At 40.2% G+C, this 18996-nt stretch overlaps 2 protein-coding genes across 2 annotated transcripts; one reads left to right on the top strand and one right to left on the bottom strand.

Moving 5' to 3' along the window:
• Positions 1–119: 119 nt before the first annotated feature.
• Positions 120–17318, top strand: CEBPZ (CCAAT enhancer binding protein zeta). Its single transcript, XM_074818291.1, has 16 exons — positions 120–273; positions 432–1966; positions 2989–3220; positions 3787–3961; positions 4570–4658; positions 5177–5230; positions 5925–6027; positions 7182–7250; positions 9669–9735; positions 11111–11211; positions 12615–12675; positions 13797–14005; positions 15028–15111; positions 15578–15639; positions 15726–15807; positions 16624–17318. Exons 1-16 carry the CDS (start codon positions 133–135, stop codon positions 16761–16763), a joined length of 3204 nt encoding a protein of 1067 aa, XP_074674392.1. The 5' UTR covers positions 120–132; the 3' UTR covers positions 16764–17318.
• Positions 16485–18933, bottom strand: CEBPZOS (CEBPZ opposite strand). The gene is made up of 4 exons (XM_074818292.1): positions 18767–18933; positions 17193–17237; positions 16841–16924; positions 16485–16724 (listed from the first exon to the last, which is right to left on the bottom strand). Exons 1-3 carry the CDS (start codon positions 18858–18860, stop codon positions 16842–16844), a joined length of 222 nt encoding a protein of 73 aa, XP_074674393.1. The 5' UTR covers positions 18861–18933; the 3' UTR covers positions 16485–16724; position 16841.
• Between the last annotated feature and the right edge of the window lie 63 nt (positions 18934–18996).

The following is an 18996-nucleotide window of genomic DNA, read 5'->3' as shown; positions in this document are numbered from 1 at the left end:
CCCGCCCGCTCTCCCCTCCCCTCACCCTCCGGCAAGAACCGCGCGCGCCTTTCCCCCCCTTGCAGGACCTGAGCACCCGCCGTGCCGGCAGTGAACGCGGCGCATGCGCGCAGGAGCTTCCGGCGGGCAGCGATGGCGGCGCTGTGGGATTTCGGCGTGAGGGACCCGAAGAAGGCCGGCGGCGACAGCGGCGAGGAGGACGATGAAGAAGGAGGAGATGGAGATGCCGAAGGGTTCACGCTGGACGAGGTGCTGCGCCTCGGCGGCACCAAGGTAAGGGCGGGGGAGGAATGGGAACGGGAGCTCGTGACAGCCAGAGTCCCCGGGCCGGGCCCTTGTGGCGTGTGAGGGATTGGGGGGGGGGGAATCTATTGGGAGCGCGCGGCCTCGCACCGGGTGCGCTTATAACGGCCGTGCGCTGCCGCCCGCAGCAAGATTACGTGATGCTGTGCGCTGTGGACGAAGCAGAGGAAATGGTGGACGGCGGCAAGAAGGACGCGATCGACGACCTGAAGGAAGGGGAGCTGGAGGCGTTCGTCAGCTCCCTGGGGCTCAGCAAGTATGCGAGAAGTTGCCTGGTGGTGGAGGGGGAGGAGGAGGACGACGGCGGGAGCGAGGAGAAAGAGAAACCCCCAAAGAAAGAGAAACCCCCAAAGAAAGAGAAAGGCGACAAAGAAACTAATCCTCCATCGTTAGAAGGGAAAAAACTGAAGAAGGTCAAGGAAAAGGCAAGCAGTGTGAAAGACAGGAAGAAGCAAGCTGGCAGTGATCAGGACCAGCACCTTTCAGCACCAAAAGAGAGGCTGGAAGAAGATTTTGAATTTCATGCCAGGCAAGTGATACTGGTTAAACCAGGGGTCAAATGGTATGATCTAGAATACACCAATGAATTCTCTTCCGAGCCACAAAATCAGATGCTTCTGTCCAAGTATAAGGTCTTGGCCCAAAAGCTCTACCAACATGAGATAGACCTGTATAAGAATAAAACAGATTATCAGAAGGGAGCCTCTTCGGCGTGGATGAAAACTGTTGTTTCCTCGGGTACCTTGGCTGACAGGATGGCAGCAATGACCCTTCTCATTCAGGACAGTGCTGTCCACAGTCTCCAGTTTGTTGAGAACTTGGTAAACCTCATAAAGAAAAAGGGCAGCAGGCATCAGAGCCTCATGGCTTTGGATACTTTCAAGGAGCTTCTCATTTCAGATCTCTTACCAGACAATCGAAAATTATGGTCTTTCTCACAGCGACCATTTAACAACATAGAGAAGATGTCTAGCGGCAACAGGGATTCAAGAGACAGACGGTTGATACTCTGGTACTTTGAGCATCACCTGAAACTGCAGGTGGCAGAGTTTGTGCAAGTGTTAGAAGCACTGAGTCATGATTCTCTGACAGCAACGAAATCCCGAGCACTGGCAGTTGCCCATGAGCTTCTCTGTAACAAGCCTGAGCAGGAGAAAGTTCTGCTTGTTCAGCTGGTAAATAAACTGGGAGACCCTCAGAACAAAATCGCCACCAAAGCCTCTTATCTTTTAGAGACGTTACTTCACAAACATCCAAATATGAAGGGAGTAGTGTGCAGTGAAGTGGAGAGGCTTTTGTACCGGTCAAACATTAATGTGAAAACTCAATATTATGCCATTTGCTTTCTAAATCAGATAGTCCTCAGTCATGAAGAAAGTGCATTGGCCAACAAACTGGTAACGTTGTACTTATGCTTTTTTCGGAACTGCATTAAGAAAAAAGATGTGGAATCCAAAATGCTCAGTGCTCTTCTTTGTGGGGTGAACAGAGCTTACCCTTATGCTGAGACTGGTGACGAGAAAGTGAAAGAACAACTGGACACGTTGTTTAAAGTTCTGCATCTTGTGAACTTCAGTACCAGTGTTCAGGCCCTGATGTTACTGTTTCAAGTGATGGACTCTCAGCAGACTGTATCGGACAGGTACTATGCAGCACTGTACAAGTAAGTGATGGGCTTGCATTTTTTACATAAATTTCATGTTACGAGGTAGTTGCCATTAATTTAAAGTTGTAGAAACACTTATTTTGCTTTTAAGATCTTGCGAGTTTTGCGTCTCATTGGCTAAAAATTTCAGAAGAAAATGCATGTGATTTCTTTGACTTAACATGGGGATAAAGCAAATGATGATAGGTCCTGAGAACACAACACATGCATTTCATCCTTTGCACTGTTTTCTGGAGGCACGTTTTAATTCCAGATATTATTTGAAACTAATAGATAACTACTGCTTCGGAAATCACTTTTACAGCTACTGTGGTTTAGTCATGTAATAGCCTAAAATCTTGTTTCCTTTTTTTCATATGGGGAGGCAGGGAAATATGTTAACAAAATCTTTAGTTGGTTTAATTTGTATGGTTGAAAAGCCTTATGTTATGAAAGTATCTCTTTTTTTTTGTCCCAGCTGATTGTTTAGACTCTGTGTAAAATCCTTACAGGCTTCTGTTTAGTTGTCTAAAGGGAAGTTGCTGATTTTAAAAAAGGGAACTCAAGTTCCCCCAGAATGTGCAGTGTATTTAGGGGTCTTCCTGTGCCTGGCAGGTTGGAAAAAATGTGGAGTAGACAACTTGCCAACACATATACCTGGTCTGATTGTGAAGCATGCTAATTGCTAGCCATTTTCTTTCTATTTTTTTGAACATCTGAATAAATCAGATTAGTTTCTTTCTTTGAATATCTCAAATGTCGAAACTGTTTTCAATTGAACTCAGTTTCTTTATATTTTCTTACAAGTTTTTTTTTTGTTTACTGGTACAGATTTTTTTAATCTTGTGTCTCATATGTAGAAATATTACACAGCTGTTGTCAGTTCAGGGTTGATCATAATGGTTTTGAGTATTGGGGAACAAGCTGTCACAGGTCTTTTAGATGGCACTCTGAAAAATGTAGATGATTGTTGTTAATAGCAATTATTTTCCTATGTGTATTATAACAATCAGCAATATTTTCTCCTTTGTGTTCTACAGGAAGCTTCTAGATCCTTCTTTAGCAACCTGCTCAAAGCCATCCATGTTTCTTAATCTCATCTATAAATCTCTGAAGGCAGATGTAGTGTTACGGCGCGTGAAGGCCTTTGTGAAGAGGTTACTTCAAGTCACTTGTGGACAAATGCCACCCTTCATTTGTGGAACCCTGTACCTTCTGTCTGAGCTTCTGAAAGTAAAACCAGAGTTAAGGGTCCAGTTGCAGGATCATGTGGTATAAGATGATTTCTTTATCTCATTGTTTTTTCAATAAGCGCTAGTTTCATAAGCACCTTTCCCATACCTATTTATTACTAACCTGAGGGTTTGCTAATATATTATGGGAGAAAGCACTTGAGCAATTGCAACTACATTAAAAACCTGCACCGATGGAGGTGTTTTAAGCGTTCTAGTGGGTCCTGTGAACTTCATTCATGGAGAGAGGATTATTTTGCTAAATGCTGTATAAGTAAGCAGGTGAATATTCCTCTCCCAAAAGCTTTGTCAAAACATGGCCTGTTTATTTCTTCCATCTGCAGTGTCTGAAGAATAGCTAGGCAGGACTGGATTTTTTGTTTTCTTTCTTCAGGCAGGGAGGGACCATTACACTTGTGTGATGTAAACTGTAAAGTTCAATTTTAAGTCCTGTATCAAGACCAAAAATCTGTATTGCTTAAACATTGTCCATCATTTGTTTATATTTTTATAAGTAGATTCTTAAGAACTGTAGGTGCATTTTTCTAATAAATCAGGATAAAACTGGAGAGGAAAAGCTGTTCGCTAACGTTTTTTGTTGTTTAGGAGTCAGATGATGAAGAGTGCTTTAAAGATCAAGAAGAGGCTGAAGAAGATGAGGAAAAAATTGTGGATGCAGACAAAGAAGTAGAAGGTGAAGAGAGGAGCACAACAGAAAATTCTGCTAAAACAAATGATTCAAATTCAACAGCCTCATGGGTGCATCATCTGAATAGGGGAGGTAAATTAGCAAGAAAATATAATTAATTTAATTTCTAACATTCTGTAACAGTGATGTGTTGATCAAGACTTGTAAAATTAAGTGATTACAACATTATTTTAGTTTTTCAAGTTGAAGTTTGATTCAAAGCAGTCACTCAGAATAATTTTTCTTTATCTGTTAGCTCAGCAGTGATGAAGAGACTGTATGAATCTGCTGGTGTATTTCACTTTATGCAGCTTATTGCATTTGTGCCTAAGCAATAAACAGGCTCAGGATTTTTTGCTTCCAAGTTCAAACACCTTCAGAGCAATGTAGCCAAGGGCAGGACATGCAAGTCCTCATTTGCTTGTGAAGCTTGCTAGAACAGTTTGTCTAGCTTTGAACTTGCTTCTAGTTTCACTCTTTCCCAAGGTTTTCAGGAGCTTCTTTGGAAGCATGTGGGAACTCACCTGTGCACCTGATCACACTGGGAAAGGGCAGCTGGATATAACCCTTATGTGCTCCTGACTGAATCTGTGGCCTGTCCAGCTAAGAATGATGGGCAGCATTACTGTCATGGTGAGATGAAAATAATACTCTCATAAAATTGCCTGAGGACATTTGTTTTCATCTCCTCCGCCCCTCAGGCAGGAAGAGTGGAGCTTTGTATGATCCTATGCACCGAAGTCCTTTATACTGTGGTGCTGAAAGTACAAGCCTTTGGGAACTGAAGAAGGTAAGGCATTCTCATGTTGCTGATTACTGTGTTTCTTAGTGTGGCCCTTGTACTGAGAGAAGAAATTAACTTGGTTGTTATTGGAGTAGCTACCTGGGTAACATAACAGAAAGGTTAAAGGTGACACATTGTTCAGCTTTAAGCTGGTGCATGTTACATACAGTGCTGATATTCCAGATTAGAGAATGTGAATTTTTAAGTGGAGATTTGGACAATAATCATAATTTTTGGCTTTTGGATCTTAGCTTTGTATCACTAAAGCTTTTTAGTGTTGAATTAAATAACATAGTAAGTGAGAATGTGTTTAGTTAATGCAAACAGAAGATTAGAACTTGAAGTTCTTTGGTTGTTCAAGGACAGAGCACATCAACTTTGTGCGACTACATGCCTCTGTGTGTTATTTGGTGAGTTACAGAGTGGTCTTAGGACATAGTGGTGTTGTCAGGAGTCTGATACATCAACATGAGTAATGATTGAGTTTGTTTTTAAAGTAGAAATAAATGATTCATGTTTTTCAGCTTTCTGAACATTTTCATCCATCTGTGGCCCTCTTTGCAAAAACAATCCTAGAAGTAAGTGCTTTTACTAGTCTGTAGCTTTGAAGTTTGATTTTTATGTTAGCTGTCTTTTGCTATTTGAAAAAATACATTATAAAGCCTCCTTGCACTCTGCACGTAACTAGCAGCTCTGCAGCACTGTAACATGCACTCAGATGCAAAGCATTTCATGCAGTTAAAGTGTTTTATGTAAAGGAGACTGCTCACAGAAGCAATTAACTTGGTAGAAATGTGGGTATTCCATGATTCTTAAAGTTTTTTTAGAGTTTGGGTCTGTGTCTTTAACGTGGGTTTTTTATGTGGGGAACCCTGCTGTTGGAACAGATTCTTTTTTAATAGTGTTGCGGTATTGTGCTAAAAATACTGAAATTACACATATATATTTAAAATATTTATTTTCATTTGAATATATGGTATCCAAATAGTGCTGAGCATTAACTGCTCTTAGCACAGTACGTGGCAAGGCAGTTCATTACAGAAACAGAGTGAAGGAGGTATTTTTTAGTTAAGAAAATAATGAAATTCCAAAAATAAGAACCTGTACAGGAGTGTATTAACTGGTCAGGCTTTTGTGATGAAGCATCCCCAAGTCTTTGTCTGCTTAAAGTGTGGTTTAATGTTGTTCTTGGACTGTTTGAGTCCTCTGTGTTTAGTTGCTGTCTTTCTGAAATGAAGACCTTAATGATTTTCGGCTTTTTTCTTCTTTCAGGGAAATCACATTCAGTACTCTGGTGACCCTTTGCAGGATTTCACATTAATGAGGTTCTTGGATCGCTTTGTGTACAGAAATCCCAAACTACATAAAGGCAAAGGTACAAACTTCTCTGTACATATTAGCATATGGTCTTGGTTATTGATGGTGACCAAACTCTTTTTCTCTCAGATTGCCAAGCAACCCTTTGTGCTTGTCAAGTATTTGGGGTGTATGTGGTGCAACAGAGGAGTGGGATCAGTCTTCAGGGCTGCAAGAGAGATGTCTGCAACTCGGAACCAGCTGACAATCACATCCACAGTGCAGAAACTGCTAACCTAGCAGGAATAAGCAAAGTGATAGGGGAATGTAAAGACTACAGAATGGTTGAGGTTGGAAAGGACCTCTGGAGGACATCTGCTCAAGCAGGCCCCCTACAGCAGGCTGCCCAGGCGGCTTTTGAATGTGTCCTAGAATAGAGATTCCACAGCCTCTCTTGGGCACCCTGTGCCAGTGCTCAGTCACCCTCGCAGTGAAAAAGTGTTCCCTGATGCTCGGATGGAGCATTCTGTGTATCAGTCTGTGCCCATCACCTCTTGCCCTGTCACTGGGCACCACTGGAAAGTGCCTGGCTCCGTCTTCTTTACCCCCTCCCTTCAGGTATTACATGCATTGATGAGATCCCCCTGAGACTTCCCTTCTCCAGGCTGAACAGCCCCAGCTCTCCCAGCCTTTCCTTGTAGAAGAGGTGCTCTGGTCCCCTCTAACCATCTCTGTGGCCCTTTGCTGCAATCTCTCCAGTAGTGACTCTCTCTCACACATCTCCCTCTTGTGACACTGGGGAGCGCAGGCCTGGACCCAGCACTCCAGGTGTGGCCTCACCAGTGCTGAGCAGAGGAAGGATCACCTCCCTCCATCCGCCCGCAAAGTTCCTCCTCATGCAGCCCAGGACACCACCAGCCTTCTTTGCCACAAGGGCACGCTGCTGGCTCACGCTCAGCTTGGTGCCCACCAGGACGCCCGGGGTCTTTTCTGCCAAGCTGCTTTCCAGCTGGGCAGCTCCCAACACACACCGGTGCGTGGGGTTGTTCCTCCCCGGGTGCAGGATTTTGCACTTCCCCTTGCCGAACTGCATGAGGTTCCCAGCAGCCCATTTCTCCAGCCTCTTGAGGTCCCTATGGATGGCAGCAAAGCCCTTTGGTGTATCAGCCACTCTTCACAGTTTTGTATCAGCAGTAATAAAGTAATTTCTTTCTGATTTATGTTCTGCTACAGAAAACACCAGCAGTGTGGTAATGCAGCCAAAGAAGAAGCAGTTTATGAAAGATATGCAGAATCTTGCAGGTAAGCCAGCCCCTTTTCAGTTAAGATTATAGTGGCTAAAGAATTCTTGGCTGGTTGTTGTAGATATGTCATCTGCGCTTTTTGTGCTATTTCTGTTAGCAATAAAAGAAAGTCCTGTTTATCAGGAGTGCAGTGGTGGTGCCTGATGTTCAGGATCAGGTCTAATCCTCTTGTAAGGGTGCGTGGAATCTCCACAGCTGAAACTTTGGATCCATTGAATCATTTTAAGAACAAATGACATAGAGAAAGTCAGTTACGTCAACTGTTAACCTCTCGAGTAGGAAGATGCTTTATTTTCTACTGTAGCACTTGGCTTTACACATGAAATTTTTTTTAAATACCTTTCTTTTCTTTCTGCTCTTTCCCCCTAATTGTAAATTACTTTCTATTGTAGTAACTCCTTTTTGTTAGGCAAGGCATGATGAAGATTATACCCTCTGTTTAGCCATCCCATTAAGAAATGTGTAACAGCAAAGGACAGAGTTACTGAAAACTGCATGCTTTGTTTTCAATGCTGTTTTTGCTATGACCTGCATATGCTTCCTATACCTTCTCTTATGCTAAGTTACCTTTTTCCTCCATCCCCCTAAAAGGAAATAGACTACCTGGGTAAAGACTAGATTTTCAGTCTTGTATAAAAAGTTCACAACATTGTTACAAATTTGCTTGTAGCTGGCAATGTGACCCCTTAGGGGAAAAAAAAAAAAAGACTAAAAAAAGTCTTAGAACAGTTAATGATATTTCTAGTTAGAAGATCAATTTAGGGTACTAGCTCCAGAGGGACATGAATTTCTAAACTACCAACTAGATTTTCTTATATCTGGTATCCTAATTTTACAAATGTTTTTTGAAGTTCTTAAAAATATCGAAAATTTTATTAAAATATTTAAAACATATGCTGATCTAGCAGTAGTTAATATAGTAGTATTGTGTAGTTAATGTTTTTATTTGTTTTCAAGTTATCATATAACCACTTTTGTTCTGCTTATTATGATTGAAAAACAACTTAAAATCTCAGAAAATGGATTTATATAATGATTTAAATCATCTTAAACTCTTTCATTAAATGATATGGATTACTCCATACAATGCCACAGCTGCAGCTATTGTTAGGGTTACTGTAAGGTATCTTTGTCGCTGTTACTTTGCTAAGAACCTTCCTGCCTCCAGAAAGAGGCTGCCTTTTGTCTGGTCTCATTGTTTCCCACGATTAAGGGCAGAATTTGGTGGTAAGAACCAGTAGTTAAAAAATCAGGGTAAACCATCAGTAAAACATGTTGCTTGAGGACAGAAGAGGTACCTTCTTCTGTGGCAGAATCTCTAACATTCCCAGGGATCTGCTTTCCTCTAACTTTGGGTCTGTTGTGTGGCACAGAGGTTTTAGTTATACAGATTAGCTGATGTACCTTTACTGATGCATGGTTTTATGGCTATCAAAGTAGGACTTTTTACTTAGAATGCATTTGAAGGTACAGTTTATCGCATTTAGTTTATTCTGAGATGAAGGAGCAGACTGAGCATTTAGAACTGTAACTGAAGAAGTTAAGTGTTCTATAAGTGAAGCATCCAATATAAAAAATACAGATATATTAATATGGATACAAAAATCTGCACTTGTTGCACGTATGTGGGCTCTGCTGAGGCTTAGAGAACTGAGATTGCAAATTCTCTGGTACCTTCTGCTATTAATTTGAAGAGTCCTTCTGTGAGTATGCTTGCTCATCTGGTTTCACAAACTTGGACCCTTGCCACTTAGAAAATATTTTAGTCTGTGCCCACTGAGATAATCAGTAGCTCTTTCTCCTTTGATTACTTCTGAGGTGGAGGAGGAAAGGGGAAGGTATTGACGGTAAAAAGCTTCTCCACAGGGAACCTGATCAGTACCCCAGTCGATTTGCTGTTGCAGAGTGTCACATTTTGCCTCAGTTCTTCCGAAATGGAGGCAGGGTGAGGCTTGATCCCTTCAACAGGCTTAGCTGGTGCATGCTGCTGCCTTGAAGCTGCAGATGAGCATTTCTCCTACTGCCAGGAGTACTGGGCAGAAGCACTTTCAGTATTTTAGTGCATGACAGTGAGCTTATCTTATTTCTTACTTTTTTGTTTGTTTTTTTTTTTTTTTTAAATGTGCATTCCTGCTGTAGGTGATTGCAAAACCTCCCTTGCTGATACATAGATTAGAACCTGGCTAGGGCAGTGCCTCTTGAATTTTTCCATGGGGCCTGCTCATGTTCTCATATTTATGTATCAGTATATACACTGAGAACTGTTGGTCTGAAGAAGTTTTGAGATGAGCTCCACTTTATTTAACAGACAACACTGGGTATCTGCATACTTCTGTCTGTGTGTGCTGCCTAACCTTTTAAAAGAATAACAATCATTTCAGCTTGAGGTAAAATCAGTTCTTTTTTGTTTTTGCAGTCAACAGTAAGGAATTCCGTGCCAAAGATGAAAGCAAAATCCCTGTGGATGAAGTGTTTTTTCACAGGTAATGAAATACTTGTGAACATTCATTTTAAGTGTTTTTTATGTGATGCAATCAAAACCAATTACATTTCATTAGTATTCCCTGGTATTTCAAGTGTTTGCAAAATTTGATTAATTTGAGTGACTTGTGATGATAGTACTTTCCTTAGAGTATAATTTCAACATTTGTCTGAAGTGCTTGAGCAAGAATATCACTTATGAACAAAGGCAATCAGTGCTTGTAGTCTTCAGTCAAGTAAGTTGACATTATAATCAAGAGACCTTAACCAATGGGTAGTGATCAATGTCTTGTGGATTGTAATTCTTATGCATTCGAAAAAACCTGGAATATACCTTGCTTATGTTATTAGCATCAAAGCTTATTGCAATGGAACAATGTAAAAAAAGTCAGAGGAGCTAGTTTTCTGTGTATTTCTTTCTTTATAATTCATAGTTCTTTCCATTTAGTTGACTCTCCTTTCAGATTATGATAGAAAAATGCAGCTGTAATACTAAAATTGAAGTGGTACACATTTGGCAAAGATTTGTTCTTAAATCAAAATACTGGATACCTGTGAGTGTCTCCTTAGGAGATCAGTGTTCATTTATTTTGCTTAATTCACTAAGGGGTTTTTTGTTTAATATATTCATTGCTGTAGGGGCTTTTAAAAATTTTTGAAGTATAAGGTTAATGGAACTTATTAATTTTAATTAGTATTATAATACTGATTAATAAAATGGTGATAATAATTTTGAAATTAAAGAAAAGCAACTTAAAAACATGCCCCTGTCTGAAAAGTTAACACTATTGTTATACTGAAGATGACTGAAATTGAGATTACACATTTAAAATCTTCCATACAAAGTGCTGTACTGTTTTGCTCTTGTATATGATCAAATTTGCCTCCTGTGTATGGTGGTTCTTTAACATGGAATGAAGGAGAAAAAGTGGTTTAAAGTGACTGACAGAAAGTAAAACTAAGCACACAAAAGAAGAGGGCTACAGGGGAAAATTTAACAGAACTTAATGGGTGAATCTCTTTTTTTTTTTTTTTTTTCCCCTCAATTAGATTCAAGTTGAACTTGATCCTTTCTTCCTTATCAGTATAAGGCAGATTTTCACATTTTTCTTGTGCCCTTTTATAAATTCACTATGTTCAAAATAATTTCTGGCACCTTTGGCTGTGAAATTTCTTTGGTTTAAATCTCGCAGTAGTTGCTTACTCTTTGAAAAACAAAGAAAATATGAATCTCTGATTTGGGATGTGTTTGAAACCATTACTTTGCAATTTTCAACTGGCAAAACAAACGTGAAACAATCTGCAGGCTGGTTTAAAAAACTTGTTATAAAGATTATCACCTGTAATTCTGTGTTTGAGAGCAATATATTATTTCAGATTTTATTCAAAGTTTGATAAGAGGAGAGAGAAACAAAAGCGTCAGGATGATGAAGAAAGCGTGGAAGATGTAGATGATGATGAATTTGAAAGAGCATTGGGTAAGGTTGTGTTTTTCCTTGCAGTAACTATCCCAGTATTTCCTGCTTTTGCAAATTATTAATTTGTCCTTTTTATAGTTTATAGTCTATAAAAGAGCCTGATACAGGAATATGGAAGTGGAAGAAAACTGGCTTTCCAATTCCTGTTCATGCTACCCATCACATAAGCCAGCTGGATTGTCATCTCATAAAAGAGATCTTGCTCTCACTACTCCAGTAGCGTTGTTCGAATGACTGGAAATTGTCTGGTTTTGAACAGAACCTTATGAGTGGCAGTTCAAGCCTTTTTGTTCTTTTCCTAATGTAGTCTGAGAGCTAAATAACAGCATGTAACATTTGTTTCTATTCTTTTTTTACTGCTTGGCCTTTTTCAATCTTCCTTACAGTTTCTCTCATCGTTCCTGACATCTTTGATGGGATTATTTGTTCAGTTAGGTCCTTGACAAACTTCTGCAGTGGTCTTTAGCTCTTCCAGTAGCACATACTTTGTTTGCTTCAGAATTAGTGTATGATTTGTTCCAGGATCTAAATTTGTTAGTGTACCCTAAAATGTCCATTATTTTATGATTTCATATTTTACTGATACAGTAATACATGTATTTGAAAAACAAATAATCCAGTTAGCTCTCCGTAACTGTTTTGTACAATATTTTTTGAGATTTCTGAACTCCCACAGTAGGATTCTTCCTTAGTGACACAATTAGTATGGTCTTAGTTACACCAAGAATCTGTTACTGATTGTGTTTGTTGTTTTATTGTTAGTATCTCTAATAACTCTCTCTGAGAATTTGCTCCATAAATTCAGAAGCTTTTAATGTTAGCTTTTACTCTTTGAAACAGAACAGTAATTTTTCAGATTGTTTTTACTTGCTATTTTATGTAGCAATTTGTTGCTAAGTGAATCCAATGATAGGAGCTTTCAGCCTCTAGTCTCCTTGCTGTTGAAAAAAAAAACCAACAAAAAACCCTGTCAAAAATTATAGTGAATATTTCTAATCTGAAAATTACCATACAGATTAGCTGGCAGGACACTTGCTTGGGGTATCTTAATTGAGTCTCTGTTCTATCTGACTTGGAGCAAGTGTTTGAGACTTTGATATTCCACCTGCCAGCTAAGTTGGATCACTGGGCAATTGTGTGTCCATTTGTGTCTCTGCTTCCCACACCATCTAGTTCTGGCCAGAAATTACATCCTGGAAAAAAGCCCAGTTAGCTTTAGGTAACTGTTTGTGGAGTATTTTTCTATAGGAGTATGAACCCTTTGGTATCTGCGCTCTTTGTTACCGATGCAGATCATATAAACTGTTCAGGAATATGATACCTAAACCCAATATATTTTGCAATGACCTCATATTTTTTTGTTTGACTTTGTTTTGTAGTAATAAACAATTTTTTCCCTCTAGATACATTTGAAGCTGCTGATAATGCCATTGATGTTGACCATGATGACCTTGATTTTGCTGGGTAAGACTTTAAATCGCTTCTTTCATTTCTTGTTTTAATATCTATATAGAGTTTTACTCTGCAAAATTGGATAGACCTTTTTCAAAAAGACTCAGAACATCACCTTGCAAAAAAGGCAATAGCAGTTGAATGTTGGGTAATGCTGCTTTTCTGCATGTCCCATAATGGACCGTCGTGATCCTGTGGTGCTTACAGTTTGCTGGCTTGACATGTGAGACCTGTGGTATTTTATTTATACAATGCAGTGACCCAGTAAGCAAGGTAAAATCTTACTTGTTTTTCATTGTCTCAGGTTTCTGTTTGAGAATTACCAAGTACAAAAGTAAGCAGAATGAGGCATAATGGTACTGCTACTATAGGGACTGGTTATAACTGGATCTAACGCAGTAAATTAACTTTGTGGAATCCAGAATTACAGAGCTCAATTCTCAGGGAGTCAGCAGTTTCATTAGTTGTAGAATCATAGAATCATTTAGTAATAGAATCGAAGGAAAAGACCTTTAAGATCATCAAGTCCAACTGTGAATATTTAAGTAGTCTCTTTTTTACTTAAAGTGTCTGCAGTACAGCTTTTGAATCAGCACAGAAACTTTTTTTCTTGAGGTGAAAGCAGAATTAAAGCTTAATTTTCTAGTGAAACTGGAACATTTTTGTGATCCAGACTGGTGTGAGTGAAAAATAGCAAAGAGGAGACAAAAAACAAGTAACCACCTAGTACGTGAAGAACCATGTTTCCTTTCTTAAGGAAAAAAAAAAAAAGTCTTACTTCTCCATTTAGCAGTTGCTAGGGATACCAGCAGTTTGTGTGCTTTACAGAAAAGACTTTCTGAAAAGGAGCAAAAGCACGTAGGAGATTACAGAAATGTCAGCTTCAGTATTTTAATTTCAGAATAGGATTCTCTCCAGAACTTCTTAAAATGGTTGACTTTTATACTATGGTTTCTTATGCCCATGTTGAAAACATACCTGAGTGCATAATACATGTTTCTTAGGTCTCAGCCTACATTTACAGTAGTTTGCAATGATGTTGAACTTTTCTAACACAGTGTTTGATGGTAGATATCTAGCTGCAAACAGTATTTTGCCAGATGAAATGCTAAGATTGTTACGTATTTTTTTAGTAATATAAAAAAGAAAACCAAAGGCGGTAAGAAAGGCCAAAGAAGTGAGGAATCCAGTGCTGACTGGGAGGATTCTGGTGATGAAGATGAATTCAGTGATCTGGATGATGAGGAAGTCTCCTTAGGAAGTATGGAGGAAGACTTTGGAGAGGATATGGATGAAGACGGAGGTGTATTTATGGATGTGTCTGATGATGATAACAGTCTAGGTAAAGTACCGTTTATTATCAAAAAACTAGAAGAAAAAACTTAACTTGGTTATCTGATATGTAATTACGTACATAACTTCAGACTTAGTTACCTTGGTGGGAGGTGTTTTTTTTAAGTAAAGGGTTGACAAGTCCTTCTCTGGACAATGAAGTCTTAAGAGAAATATTTCCTGGCACAGTCTTCTAGGTGGGAGTGGGAATTAGGCATCTGGGTATAAAAACTTGTAAATGAGACATGTTTCTTTCATTCTGAAAACACTGGCAGTAACAGCAGTAGCTTTATACACAAATAACTGGCTACAGTAGGCAGAAATATTAAAAGATACCAAATAGAAAAAATAAAAATAAAAAAAAATCTGGTACTTGGTAATTTTTTTTCTTTAGACCTAGTTGATTTTTTTAGATGAGCTAACTTATTTAAATTGCTGTCTCATAAGCAACAGCTTACTCTTCTAATACAGCTATGCACCAAAATTATTGTTATGACTGTAATTATAACTTACTGTTTTGCCTGCATGTTTTTATTATCTTTTCAACTGAAAAGCAGTTTACATAGTATACACTTTATGTGGCTGGAAAAGCACAGATTAATGGAGTATTTCAACTAATAACTTAAGGTTACAGGAAGATGACAGCGTAGAGAAGGTAAACTATTCCTACAGCTGTTAACACATTAATCTGTCATGAGATTATTATTTCACCAAATTTACCAAGCAGACATTCAAGGTTTACATAACACCTGCTTTTAGCTCCATGTTTTATGTATCTTAGTATCATATTTCATTCCTTTTTGGTGCTGTGGAAAACAAGCATAAAAAATGGCACACCACTGACCAATTCTTAATTGTCTGGGTTGAAGAAATCCCAGATTTGGTTGTGTGCGCCATTTTAAACTTTTTTAAAGACTTAGACCATTATGACAAATGTGCCTAAAAAGAAATATTAGTCTCTGCTGTGCTTTAAATACATGTACATGGTGTGAGAATGAGGGATTGATGTATCTTTTTTTTTTTCAATGTCAGACCCGAACAATGACAAGCAATTGAAGTCTGTCAGTAAAAAAGGCAAGAGAAAGAAAGATACAAATTTTGTGGGATCACTTGAAGGTAAGGAAACACTGTTGTGATTTCCATTTGAGAAGGCTTAATACAAATACCATCTGAAAAACTTTGGAATCAGAGTGTTTTAGTACAGTAGATTATCTACACTTTTGGATCTGGGTTCAGGTTTGAATAAACCATAAATGAAGGTTATCCTTCAGCCAATGTGGCCTAATTCAGAGTGACAATCTGCTGTTGAAGGACTGGGAATCGAAGGAGGAACTTTTGGAGGAAGGATGGAGTTGTACTGGTGGTTTGTGCATCTATTACTAACACGTGATGCACAGATTTGTGCTATTTAGTTCTTGGTTGGAAACTTTTTTTCCTTTTTTTTAGGGAAGGTGGAGAATAACAGCTATTTTAGATGGTCTCATTAAGTAAATAATAAAAAAAATTAAAAACATGGTGACACTTTTAGTGTCTCTGTGAACTTGAAATTCTGTCTTGTAAGAATACTATTTTTTGTTTGAAGGATCCAACTGGGGAAAGAAGAGAAAACTCAAAGATGCCAGTATACTGGCATCTGCAGAAGAGGTGAGTTTGATCAGTGCTTAGCAAAAAGTGATCAAGCATTTTACCTGTTTCTTAGTAATGATATACTAACATTTCTCTCTTTAAAGTTTGGCTATCTGCTGGATGAAAACGCTGGGTCTAAGTTTGACAATATTGGAATGAACGCCATGGCCAACAGAGATAATGCAAGTAAGTAAATGCTACAAATAGCAAATAGTTGTAATGCTGTTTGACTTCTTTCTCTTCAGATTCTGTACATAAAAAGATGTACCTTCTTTAACTGAAATACACACACGGTCAGAAATCACACAGTAGGGACAGTAGCTCAGTGTCAGTAAGACATGACTTAGTTCTCTTCCATTATGAGAGATGCCCAGTGTTCATATTAAATGTGACTATTGGAGTGAATAAGGCTTCAGAAAAGAGGAAGAGGCTGTTATGTGGTCCTTTTGTGCTGTAAATAAGGATGGGCAGCATGCTGTTTGTCAAGCATTTGTGTGAATTTTCCTCTGCTAAAGTGTCCCCTGGAGTCTTGTGAAGGGAAGGCATAAGGCATGGCTGTCTTTTCCTACCTACCAGAGTATTTCCTTGCAGTATCAGTGAAGCAAAAGTAGTTTCCCAGAAAAAATTCTCATGAATAACGTGTATGTACTGATTGAATAATCAGTCCTTTGTTGAGCTCTTACACGTCTTCCTGGTGTCACTTGAAAAATGTTAACCGCAGCACTCAAACACGGTGTCCTAACACAAGTGTGTCTAGCTTTAGTAAAACACAAAGCAATGGCAAGAGTGGTCTTAAACTCTGAGATTCTGAGATAGTAGGGTATGTTTTGTGAAATGAAAAAAACCCAAAACCTTCTCTGGTGTCAAAAAAACCCAGGCAGCTTGCACTTTATTAATGTTTATAAACACAGCCAAGTTTTAACTTTTACATGATTCATCTGTATTCCACATCATGGTCAGAGGTATCCATTGGCTCCTTATTTCTCACCTTTTCTCTTACAGATGTCAAACAGATCCAGTGGGAAATAGAGCGGGACAAGTGGCTTCACAACAGGGATGTGAAAAGCATCATCAAAAAGAAGAAACAGTTCAGGCACAGAGGGCTGAAAAACAAATACAAAGGCAAGAAATCAAAAAAATGAACTGGACATTTTAATGTGGACATTTTTATAATAATTATTCTAAAATAATTTTTTAATTAATCACACATCTTTCTTACTTCAGTTCTTGCTGCTTAACCATGCCATTTGGTCATTCTCCCTTATGCCGTGAATTCCAGACCACTCATTGGATTTGTAATACACTGAAAAATAGTAAAATCCATGTCAGCTGTAAGTTAGGCCTGTCTGGAGGCGAGCCACTCTGGGGCTAGTTTTGTTGGATGTATAGTCCTCCAGTGCTGAGGACTCTATCCAACAGTCCGACGCTCCAGCCACACCTGTGCCTAACAACAAATACTTCTGCAGTGTCTCCTGGGGTAAGTTCTAAGCAATTATTAAGTTGGTTTTATACATAAAATGCAACAGAAGCTTCAGGCATCCTTCTGATGAAGCCAACAACTACAAACCTACCTTCCAGAATTGATGGAAACCTCTTCTGCATTGTGTATCTGAAATCTGCCAAGAAAGAGGAATCACAGTTACTTTACCCAACATATTTTAAAATGAATAATTAAATGCACTATTTTTCTAACTAGATTGATTAGTTTTACCTTTGTCTGAGCTCCTTAGTTACAGCCACCATTAAATAATGTGATCTGTATTTACTCTTAAAAAAATTGTATCACACATTGTATTCACGTTACTCATATGTGCAGCCCTATGATCATGGTGTTTTCCGAGCTTCCTCACAATTGTGATAACTAAATACAAGCTACAGATCAAGCTACAGATTCATAGGAAGCTGAATGCCTCTCACAGACTGACATGCAAATGAAAATTGGGAAAACTACTTTTGTTTCCTTACACAGCTTCAGGTGTTCACTGAGTCCTTCTGTGGGCTGCTCTGGCAACCCAGTAGAGTCGTGTAACGATAGCTTTATGCTATTTTAATGATTTACAGCAGCTCATAGAAGGATCTTTCCAATGCTAGTACTAGCACAAAGAAAGTGATTAAAGCCTTGTTCTGAGTGCACTGAGTGTCAGATGAGCAAACTACACAAACTACAGCTTAAGAAAATCTTCTGCAAAGGCATGTACGAATTAGGGCCTAGAACTGAAAAGGGGGAGAAATGACAAATCATGAATAGCCAGCACTAAGTTACTAAGGCCGATATATAACCAAAATTGGAGGATAAATGTATTTTTTTAATAAAAATGCAAAGAAAGATAGCTTAAGTGTAACAGCCTCCTGGCATCTGAATCTGGGACAACTGCAAACTGATCTAGCGTAGGTGAAGTTCAGCTTGAACTCAGTGTAAGACCACACTGCTGCTGAAAGGGGTGGGCCACAGCCGCAGTCACTTTTTGGCTCACGCTGAACCTGGGGGTAGCAGGACCCCCACCTGCCAGGACTGGCTGCAGGGGTGCGGGTCTGTCAGGCCAGCACTGCACCCTGCCCAGCCCTCGGTGCAAAGTAAGGCCACGGCTGTGCAGAGCAAATCTCTCTCCAGTAACTAAGCTTAGTTTTGGGTTACCTAGGCACTGAGTCCTAACTCTGAGGGACTGAAGCCGAATTGACTGGAAGATGATGCAGGCTGCCTTGTACCAGCTGGGTCTGCTGTCTGCCTGGGAAGTCAAATCGCAGCCCGTGAGCCCCAGACAGGAGGTAGGGCATCACTTCAAGGGCTGAACGCGACACCTGAAACAGGACTAATCAATTCCTGCCTCTCCTAAGTGCCTATTTGAGGCGATGCGGTTACTACTAAACCGCACAAGATTCAGCTTTGTTCCTGGCGGCCACGTGCTGCCTCTGGGAAACTAAACCAGCAGCTCGTCCTTGAGGAGGCGCGTAACAAGCGACTCCTGTGTACCTGCGCTAACAGAAGCCAAACCACTGACCCCCACGCCGCAGGTTTTCTTAAAAATCCCGCCTGCCTACGCGCCGCGGCGGTGAGAAGCGCTCGGAGCCCCGCGTGGCGGACCCCCGCGGTCACGGCGGCGCGGGCAGCGCCCCCCCCGCCCCGCGGGCTGTGACCCCGCCGCACCTTGGCTGCGGTCCATGGCGCGGTAGAGCAGGAGAGCGCCGAGCAGCCCCGCCGCCTCTAGCAGCAGCAGCCCCTTCACGACGCGCCGCGCCATAGCCGCCAGGACACGGCGCTCTCCCGGTACCGGCGGTAGCGGCTGCGCCCGCGCCGCCGGCCACCCGCGCACCTTCCCCGCCCGGGCGCGCCGCGCAGGCGCATTCCTCCCTCTCGCATCCGCCCGCTCTCGTAAT

This window comes from Strix aluco, chromosome 3 (assembly GCF_031877795.1).
Source record: "Strix aluco isolate bStrAlu1 chromosome 3, bStrAlu1.hap1, whole genome shotgun sequence".
Lineage (NCBI taxonomy): Eukaryota > Metazoa > Chordata > Aves > Strigiformes > Strigidae > Strix > Strix aluco.
Note: the sequence above shows the minus strand (reverse complement) of the source record. Positions and strands in the feature narration are given on the sequence as shown.

Coding starts and splice junctions, on each gene's coding strand:
- CEBPZ (XM_074818291.1), top strand. CDS start 133: ATGGCGGCGCTGTGGGATTTCGGCGTGAGGGACCCGAAGAAGGCCGGC. Junction 5,231..5,924: donor TTGCAAAAACAATCCTAGAA/GTAAGTGCTTTT, acceptor TTCTTCTTTCAG/GGAAATCACATTCAGTACTC. Junction 15,808..16,623: donor GGCCAACAGAGATAATGCAA/GTAAGTAAATGC, acceptor TTTCTCTTACAG/ATGTCAAACAGATCCAGTGG.
- CEBPZOS (XM_074818292.1), bottom strand. CDS start 18,860: ATGGCGCGGCGCGTCGTGAAGGGGCTGCTGCTGCTAGAGGCGGCGGGG. Junction 17,238..18,766: donor CGCCATGGACCGCAGCCAAG/GTGCGGCGGGGT, acceptor CTTTCTTGGCAG/ATTTCAGATACACAATGCAG. Junction 16,925..17,192: donor GTTTCCATCAATTCTGGAAG/GTAGGTTTGTAG, acceptor ACTATTTTTCAG/TGTATTACAAATCCAATGAG.